We start from the raw sequence: 10,244 nt of genomic DNA, 5'->3' as shown, positions 1-10,244 counted from the left end.
GGGGGGGGTTAATATCCAGTTTTTCGACTTTCAAAAGAAAACCCTACACGCAAGCTGCTATCCTGAGCTCTTTCTTCCTTCTTCACAAACTACTTCCTACAGTAAAATCAAGTGTGACACCACTGTTGCCTTTGAGGAGAGAGACTGTCCAAAAGTGTGCAGTGTTATCCCCATTTTAATGAATATTGTGTCTCACCACTTTCTATGACGGCAGGCTTTTCACTACGCCCTTGAGTGTGGCCATTTGGAACAGCTGTAAACGCTTTTGCCAACAGATGTAGTCGAACGATACAACATATGAACTAGTTCATTTCAAGCGTACCACCGCCTTTACGCCACCACAAAAAGTAGTTCAACCGAAGATCTCATGTTCAAACACAAGGTATATCTGTGACTTAAGACTACAGTTAATGATTACTTCCTTCCAATAATCCATTAGTTATCATTAATCCACAGGTTAATGACTCATTGGGAGCTGGAAACAGTGAAGCAGCCATTTATCAAGCCAAATGCCCAATAACCAATTGATTAATTTATCAATATCAATAATTATGAATGGTTTTCAAATGCATACCTAATGAACAAGTATCAATAAATTATTTAGTGCCAGTGTATGAATATTCAACAGTCAAAAAGCAAATAGTGAATAATAACATACATATGCAGTTATAGGTTGTCATGTAAATCTTCTACTTTCATCTTCTTCTACTGCAGTAGAACGTAAACATTTGAGGTGTAACAACACACCCACAGAAACTACAGTACCACATAATGTATCAGATTCAGTGAAAAACCCTGGGAAAGCCTCAGGTGGGATCTACCTTACTCGTCTACGCTTGCACAGCATCCCGCCGACATTATGGCCCGACACAAAACTTTTAAGCATAAACCCAGGCCTGGGGTGAAAACCAACGGTTACTCTAGCTTCCACAACTTCTCTGTTTCAAATATGACACTTTAAACTCTGAGGCCTCTCTGTCCAAAAATAGAGATACAGGCCTCCAGTACTGTCCACGATGTATCTACAGACCTTGGGGTGAAACACGATAGAGATTTTTAAAAGGGATTTGTGTGGGAAAGATTAAAATAAAAGAAGACAGTTACAGAGGGAAGGAGCTGCCAACACATCCACTTCCGACCTCTTGGCAAAGTGTAAGTGGATACTTGGTGGATTTATTTAATGAATTGGAGAAACTGATAGTGGTGTTGAATTTGAATGTGTTGCACCTTCAGTAGAATGGCTGACACAGAGGACAACTGTGAAAGACAATTGTTGGCATCAAATTGAGTACTCTCGGTTTTTTTAAACACAAAGGGAAGATTTTTTAAATCTAGTCTCTCTCTCTCACACACACACACACACACAGACGCAGACACAGACACACACACACACACACACACACACACACACAGACACACACACACACACACACACACACACACACACACACACACACACACCATCTGTAATACATTGTAAATCTGGAGAGAGAGGGTAAAGTGAAAATAGAGAAGGCATGGAGTCTCTAATTTGGAGCCCATCTGCCACATGTGCTGCCCTTCAAAATGCCCTGGTACCTCTGATGTTGGAGGGAGCCGCACTCTGTCCTCCATGTCTCCAGCCGAAGGAGCTCACTACAGCCATACACACACGTTGCGGTCATGCAATGTTCATGCATCAGAGGATTAGTAAATAGTTTCCTTCATATTTCAATTGGAAACTGAAAGTAATATTTCAAATTGAGTTCTTCCATCTTTTGAAATGTGTTTAGGAATATTATTAATGTATTCATCACTTATGTTTTTATATGACACAAAGAAATGTCACTTACACTGACCATTAAAGACATAGTTAATAGTATTTGTCTTCCCAAGTACCTCTAGAAAACAATAGCAATGGTTACCTTGATGGTCTCGGGTGGTACTCCGGGGTCAGGGGCCTTCTCCAGGTAGGTGGTCAGGTCCTGATCCACGTGCTCAAAGACCAAAGTGAGTTTGGTTTCTCTGTCAGTTCGAGAGACCGTGCACACATCAAACAACCTAGAACAGGAGGAACAGGTGGAGGAGATCAATATAATTGATTTCATGTGCTGAAAATGCTGCAACAAAGCTTCTGACTACAGGATCATATCTTGACCGTCTTCATTGGTGACCTGGTCTTTCATATAAAGGATATGAACATTATCATATAAGTCAAATAGAAATAAACGTCATCTGAAATCACTCCCTCATTCAGTCAATCAATATTCCCTTCATGATAAACATTGAATAGTTCAGACATACTGTGTAAATCATCACTATTTTGGACCCTCAATGACATGTGCAATGTTACAATCTAGAAAAACAGTAAGTGATTTCAGACAAAGAAATAGACATGTCAAACACATGAGTAACTAATGACAATATTGACTCTCAAGAAAACAAAGTGCAATGGTCAAGGTTACTGTTTAAACTTGTCTAGTCAAAATGTCTTATTAAGTAAAGAGTCTAGGATCTTGATGCACCAAAGATATGAGGACACAAAACATACACTATCTACTATGTCAGGGCTCCTACGACAAACCTGCAGCAGAAGGTAGACACACTTTAAGATCATTATAATCTCCTGCAAGTTGTACTAATATCACTCTTTTCATGTTACTCTGAAAAAGTCCCCTAGTTCCGTGCTTAGCTTTTGAAGATTCAAGACCATCAAGCTCCAAACCCCAGTGTTTATGGTTGTGTTTCACTAGGCAACTAACTAAGGCCAAGAATCCAGATTATGTCGGCAGAACTGCCAAGGCAGGCTTTAGTGAAAAGCTGAAAAAAACCTATCCAGTATGTCCTCTTCAAAGAGCTGGGGACCACAAGCAGCATTCCTCAACCGGCACTATGACAACTCCTGATGCTCTATGGGAAGTCGAGTGGGGCAAAGGCAGCATCTTTCATCAGGATAACAGAGGAGAAGAAGGGATCCTTGATGGATCTTCATCAGACACATGTGTCGTCAGTCATGGGTTACCAAGTAATGGATTACTGTAATCACATTGCCTTTAAGGTATAGTAGTATTATCTTTAAGTGCATGTGAAGGAGGCAATGATGGGGTAAGGTTTAAATCTGTAGGCTACGAAACATAAAAGGGCTCATTTTGTCTCTCATTACTTAGACTTGGCCTTAACCTATACATGTACCGAGGAATATTTTACTTAATTTACAACCTTCAATACAAAGAGTGATGGAAGAGAGGAAATAATGACACTTAAGAGACTTAACTACATGATCGTTGCTGCAAATATGAATTCATAGTGATCCTACTCAATGCCACATCAATGCTTTCAATGCATGTGCTGCTATAATTCAAACTAGCTAATCGACATAAGCTGTTTAAAATTGAAGCATGGAAAGAAATGACTAAATCTCTCCGGAAACTCTTTCATTCCTATCCAACGAGGCATCATGTGTCTATGCCAACACCCTTGTAATCAGTGGACTTGGAAATGCTGGAGTCAGAATGGTGAGTGAGAGGCGATTCGTTCAAGGTATTAGTGCTGTGCATGATGTCACAGAATAGACGGCGTCCTCCTCTTGAAGCGCTGGGGTTAAACGCCCCTCACTGCTCGATTGTTGGGCTACAATGGGGGCTCTCAGCAGACACTGAACATATGGAATGAATAATGGGCCTCATTACAAACATCCAGGGGTTGCCTGGAGTCACACAGAAGGCCCACAATGCACTCTTCCTGGCCTGAGCTGCTTGGCAATGCTGCATGGCTAAACTGGAGGATAGTGCGGTTCCTACTGATGGTTCAGTGCGTTTGACAGTTTGCACTCTTGCACCGATTTATTGCAACAAATGCTACTGCATATTGTCTAAACACATGCTCTCACAGTAGTGCACAAACTAAATTTAACAACTAAATAAAACTGACCAAAGACAACTTTAATACTCACTGATGTAATTGTCTTCAAGTGAGTACAAAACCCATTGTGATCCCTTCAAGAGAAAACTATAACCATTATTCTCCACTATTCATTTATACACTGGGGAATTATTGTTAAAGGCACAAGGGCACTAGCCATGTTTCTGAAACATCCATTTAGAACTTCCCCTTCAATCCCAAAGCACTCAATATTCCATAATAAAACAAGTACCAAGGTCAGACCTTGACTAGTGCCAACATATGACGCAGTATCTGACTACTGACCTCTCAGTGAACAATTCATTACAAAACTGAAAGAAAAAGGCCTCTGTGTGCAGAGCGGAGAGGAGGGGAACTATAAATACTGGGCTATATGCAATTTGTCTGTAAAATGGTTATATGCAGTAAATCCAGACTGACTTTCGGTAACTGAGCAAGGAGAGCGTTAACATCTTGCTCATGGGCACTTTGACAGCATAAATGTGGATTGATGAGAATACACTAGCATGGAATATATATATATTTATAAAATGCATCAAACCTGTGACATGTTTTGTTTTTAATTGGTTGTATAGTCATTTAATGGTCTACTGATTAGATACAGATAGAAATGTTTAGAAATGCATCCCAAGTGCTCTTACAACTTTCCTTGGGTGATGTCATGACACCTGAGTAGATTCAATTTACATAAAGTCTGTAATAAGCTCATGAGTGAACTTTCAGTTCAAAATATTTCATCACAGATACTGAATATACTAAATAATGTAAGCTATAAAGATCTTGCACAAAGGCTAAGGCTAAATCATTAGAAAGGCCAGCTTTCATACATTCCAAGCTAATGTGTGTTCATCAACTCATCTGCCCTGTCAGCGTGCTCTTGAGCAAGACAGACTACCTAACAACACTACCTGATCAGAGTTTAGATTTTTCTTTTTATCCAATCCTATATTTAAACAGGTAGCCTCATTGACATCATGATATCTTTTTTCCAAGCCTTTTCATGCATTAAAATATACATATTTAAAATATGCACACACTGCTCCACTTCACAGAGCAGCGACCTTTCTCAGGGAAAAGGGGGAGAGTAAGCTACCAGTTTGGAAGGATGTCTCGTGTCTTGTGTTTATTAGGCAGAGTGGACTTATTTTCTTTTAGAGATATGTGCATCACATGGATCAGTGCGACTGGTTCTGACCAATGATCATGAATAAAAGGCGGGGCTTCAAACTAGACAGGAATCTAACAAAGTAGACAACAATGACAACTGTGAAATTCGTGGTGTGACAGGTGTGCACCTACTGTCTGCTAATATTGGCAGCAACCAGCTAGCCTTGTTCTTGTGCAACCAACATTTTCATATTGTCAGCAGAAAACTGTCAGAGGGACTTCTGCTACAAATACAGTGGACAAGTATGAATGCAGGCTTACCCTTAAAGGTCATATGAGGCAGCACTGTTGCCACCAGAGACCATCAAAAAGGAAGTGGAGTGTCTATGCCTCATACACACAATTTCTCTCACTCTGTGCATCTCTCCCTCTCCCCCACTCTCTTTGATACATGCATACACACACACACATTGGTCTGCCCACCTCTCCCCCTCACTTACCTGACAACATTGGGGTGCTCAAAGGCTTCAAGCTGCCTCAGTACTGCCACCTCCCGGATGGTGGAGAGAGGCATCCCTTCTTCCTCCGTCTGGACTCGAACTCTTTTTAGGGCTACAAAGCGTCCCCCGTTCTTCAAATCTCTTGCCTTGTACACTTTCCCATAAGCGCCTTCTCCAATCTCGGCCACAGGCTCATATTGAGTACCAATACTTTCTTTGTCCATATTTGCTGATTTTTTTTCTCCTCTCTTGTTGAAAATATTGCGGGGAATCCCGGCGAGGGTGACGAGCCAGAGAGTTTCTCACAAAGGCATATTCACAGAAAAAAGTTGGCACATGCAATGCCTAGATGACAGGGAGACACAGATGGAGGAAGACACCATCTTTGTCAGATATGGTCAAACTGTGCTCCAGGTAGGCAATAACAGGACTGTCATGTTTTATTCCGACTATCAACACAAGAGCAGCGTTGCGTCCCAACGTCCACTCCTCCTCCTATTACGCACAGCAACTCATGTCCTCCTACCACTAACACAAAGTAATGTAAAATAATTCAAATTAACCACGTTTTCGCCCCTTTTTAAAGCTAGCTTTGCATTAAATAAGCTGTCTCGCGCGTTGAAAATTTCACTCCACATGCAGGGTTGCTGGAGTTATGTTCATGTGGGCTGTCTTACTGTTAAAAGGAAATTAAACAAGAAGATTTAAAGAGAACACGCATAAAATAGAGCACAAACATTACCCACCAAGCTGTTTCAGGTTAGTAAAATGACCAACTAACTGCTTACCCTGTCCGGTTTTATCAAAGTTTATGTTTGAGGCGACCAAAACTTGGCGAGCACGTGGCTGTCTGATTGCATTGTCTGCACTTCCTACACCAACAGTCCATTTAAAACCCCGTAAAACTCGCCTTTCAAGCCCCAAATCGTTGTAAATGTATGAAACAATTTAGGAGTTGAGTTTAGAGGGTGTTTTCATTAGCTTGGATGGCTTCCTCTAATTTATTCTAATGTAATTGTGCATGGAGTCAAACAGCCAAATTAAAATAAAATACTAAAAAATCAGGGAATTGCACATTTTGGGTTTTAAAATATCATTGGGTTGTAAAGCAAAATTTGCAGCCTCATAAAGACATGTTTGGTATCAAATTCTGCACAAATATACCCCCCACTTTTTGTGTTTACCTCTTTTTATGTTGTCAGTAAAATGTCGTAACGTTGGCATGTCCGATAAAAATGCTGAGGAGGCATTCACGTCTCGGATAAGATGTCCTGCATCAAACGCATCCCTGTCCACTGTCCTCCATGCGGGGGCCACACAGGTAGTTGGACGGTGCAGGCTCTAACCCCCCATCCCTCAGACTGCACCAGCCCAGGCAGAGCCACTCAAACAAGGGGGGAGGAGGAGGAGGAGGTGGTGGTGGTGGTGGAGGAGGAGGAGGAGGGCTGTACTCAACACACACACTCTCACTGCAACTTTGTGTGTAGGGGGTGTGGAGGGGAAGGGGGTGTAGGATGGGGGGGGTCATAGGACAAAGGCAAACGCGTGATATAGCCCTCCAAAACCACGCTCTTCTTTGGATTTTCTCCTTTCTTTCTTCTTTTTTTTCTCTTCCATATATCCCCGGATAGGCCTATGCAACTGCAGCCCCGCTCGCCTGTGTGAGCTCCGTCTCTGCCTGGCTTTCCCACGCCGGCTGAATGTGGCCTGACCCCCTTCAGAGAGGTTTGACACGGAGCGGGGACATTTCCGCATTCCTCCCCGACTACAAAGGCTCACCGCCTCCTTTTTGCTCTCCCTCGGCCTCCTCGGTGCTTTACCATTCATAGTCCTCTCCGCGGGTTTTGTCTCCTGTGTCAAAACCGGGAGCACCGCGGGGATCGGGGAGGGGAGAGGGGAGGTTTATTGGATGGACGGCCACACTATCTATCTCCCTCGAACCATTGAGGAACCCTTGCGGCAACAAAGTGCCAGCGGGGATGCAATGTGACAAGCTCGCCCTAGATGGTCCTGAGGGGTCAGGTTCAAGGCCCGGTGGCTTGATCTGTGGCAGGAGGACTCCTCTGTTCGGGTGGTCGTTTGCAAAAGCTCCATACCTCACAACAGGCATGTTGGCCATGTGGGCTACTAGATGGCAAAGTTTCTTTTTTATCGTGAAAATATGAAAAACTCTGCAAAGCATGATCATCTTCATTTCACAGCAAACGATGGAAAAATTCTAATTTCTGAAAGACAGTTCATAATATGTAAATAAATTAATAATAATAATAATTACAACAATAATAATAATAATGTGTGAAAAACAATAACGACAATTTATAATATACATTTATATATAATGATAATAATGAGAAACTCTGTTATAATGATGAAATAAGATTACTCAAAAAGAAATGTGAATGTCCAATATCAATTCATATAATTTATATACAACTTATATACAAAATATACAAACCTAACAAGTTGTTATGATAAGAAATTTATTATCAATCACTGCAATATTAAATCAATTTATTTGTTAATGCTTAAAATCTAAAATTTTGTATCTTCTAGCCTACAAAAATTACATTTTAAATGCAGTTTAGTTCATGGCTTTTATCTACTTAGTTTAATATTTTTATATGTTTAATTTTATTTTGATATATTCTTTTATGTTTTAAATTCTAACTCTTATTACTCATTGTGACAGGTGTAAATATTTAAAACAATATCTTCTGTGTGAAAAGTTCTTCAAACTCTGACATAAAGTTTGTATTTCAAATTTCTTTTCTTTCATGCCAGACACGGTTTAGACATGACAAGACTTGATGTTAGATTATCCCAATGAATAGCCAATTACAGGCGTGTAACCAAGCTCCATTATCATAACTTCATTGGAAAAGAGGGTATTAAAAATGCACAGAAGATCAGAGGAAGGGTATTCCCCCGGTGCTATGGTTTACACGTAATTCTGTTTTGCATGCTACTTGTAGAATCCACTGATTTCCATTGAAAAGGTAAAACTATGGGGGATAATGACATGGAAGTATGTACAGCAATCTCCCCTGCCCAACTTTACAGGCAACCTCAAATTTAAACCATTTGCATCACAAAACACACAATGCAGACAATGTGCCCAAGGCCAATTACTGTAAATGTGGGTATTTACATTTTTTCATCATCATTGTTCATGTGAAATCAGCTCTGAGAGCCATTGCCCAGATTGAATACATTAGCATGCATACTTCTTATCAGGCCGGAGAACAAACCAATTAGCTCCGTTGTGTGCGGTACAGAGATGAGAGAGAGACACACACACCTCAAACATTCACAAACACATTCTGAAACACTGTGGTTCTTCTATATAATCTCCTCCACACTCACTGATTAGTCAATGTCTGACACATAACACATAGGGTTTTTTTCAGGTTTCCACAGCATGTGTTCTTGTTGTGTTTACCTTGATGCGGCTCATGCACGGGAATCATTTTAGAAAAAGATGCAGGAACAGGATGGTCCAATTATGAACATCCTGTTCTGGGAAAAACCATGGTCAGAACACGATTTAATGTTAAATCTTGTGCTTTTTTTATGCTCTTGAAGTTTCTGTATGAACAATATATGAGTGATACTGTACTGACAGTTCCCAAACAAACATCAACAAGATGCAAAAATGAAAGAGAAACAATTGACTTATTTTAGCTGATAATTGTGCTTCATTTAACCAGCGAATAATCTTTTATATAATTACATTTTCAACACTTAATTTCATTATTTATAGTTAGCCTGTTATTTTCTAATTTAATTAAAATAATAACTTATTTTATATCTTTGTCAAGAAACAGCCACCGTTAACTAGAAGAGCAGCCTGTTGATTTTATATACTGCTTAAATTGTGCATAGTGCAGATTACCCGACATATGGTACAATTATCAAAATGTTATTTAATCACAGCATTTCTAATTTTGCTGTTGAATTTTCATGTTTCTGCTAATTAATGTTGGTTTTTGATATAGACATCCATGATGGTTAGCAAGACAAAAATGTTAAATAGTCCATCACAAGTGCAAGTGCTCCATTCAAAATCCCACTTAGGTTAAAGTACAGAAAGCAAATTCCTCTCTGGTGGAATTGTTAACATTTCATAGACATCTGAAATGTGAAAACTATCCCCTACCAAATAATTGATTTTTATAATGGCTCACAAGCCAAAATGGCTGGAAAGCACCGTTTTAATCTTCAGTAATGTTTTGTGTTTTATTATCGTATCAAATGTTCTTTATGTAAAATCTTAATCTGAGTAGCCAGTAATTTAAACTGTCAAATAAATGTGGGGTCAGTGAGCCCACTGGGATTTGTCCCAGTTTGCCCGATGGCCAGTACACCGCTGCCATGGAGGAATGCTGCTTGACAGATCCACTCCATTACATTTCAATATGAAGTGATACTAAAGGTAAGTTAAGGTTATGGTGTTTTTTGTTTTTCTATTTATTTTTTTTAGTCAACATGTGAGTAAATTGACAGGTCAAATGTTCACCAGAGAGTTTGTCCAGACTCCAGACTGTTTCTCAGGCATGGACAGGTCAGATAATAAGCTGACATCTCTGCACATTGAATGTTGTTGTGATAGGACAGTGCAAGGTGAGTTGTGGTGGAACTATTCATTCTTCAGGATTACGTGAAACCAGATAGGGAATCAAATATCGGGGAAAAGGAGAGAAGGACAATGCTGCTTACTTTCATGGTTTTCTTTAGCAC

At 40.1% G+C, this 10,244-nt stretch overlaps 1 protein-coding gene across 2 annotated transcripts in view; it reads right to left on the bottom strand.

Moving 5' to 3' along the window:
• cdk6 (cyclin dependent kinase 6) overlaps positions 1–7,188 on the bottom strand; it is a 34,872-nt gene extending 27,684 nt beyond the window's left edge. The window contains exons 1-3 of one of the 2 annotated variants that reach the window (XM_023408838.2): positions 6,692–7,188; positions 5,508–5,852; positions 1,905–2,040 (exon numbers count right to left, since the gene is read on the bottom strand). In XM_023408838.2, coding sequence (XP_023264606.1) covers positions 1,905–2,040; positions 5,508–5,731 — 360 coding nt within the window. In that variant the 5' untranslated portion in view covers positions 5,732–5,852; positions 6,692–7,188. The other variant, XM_023408839.2, reaches the window with a different exon arrangement.
• Between the last annotated feature and the right edge of the window lie 3,056 nt (positions 7,189–10,244).

This window comes from Seriola lalandi, unplaced genomic scaffold (assembly GCF_002814215.2).
Source record: "Seriola lalandi dorsalis isolate HSWRI2012SDOR001 ecotype SW California unplaced genomic scaffold, Sedor1 jcf7180002054374, whole genome shotgun sequence".
Classification (NCBI taxonomy): Eukaryota; Metazoa; Chordata; class Actinopteri; order Carangiformes; family Carangidae; genus Seriola; species Seriola lalandi.
The sequence above is the reverse complement of the archived record's forward strand: the minus strand, read 5'-3'. Positions and strand labels throughout refer to the sequence as shown.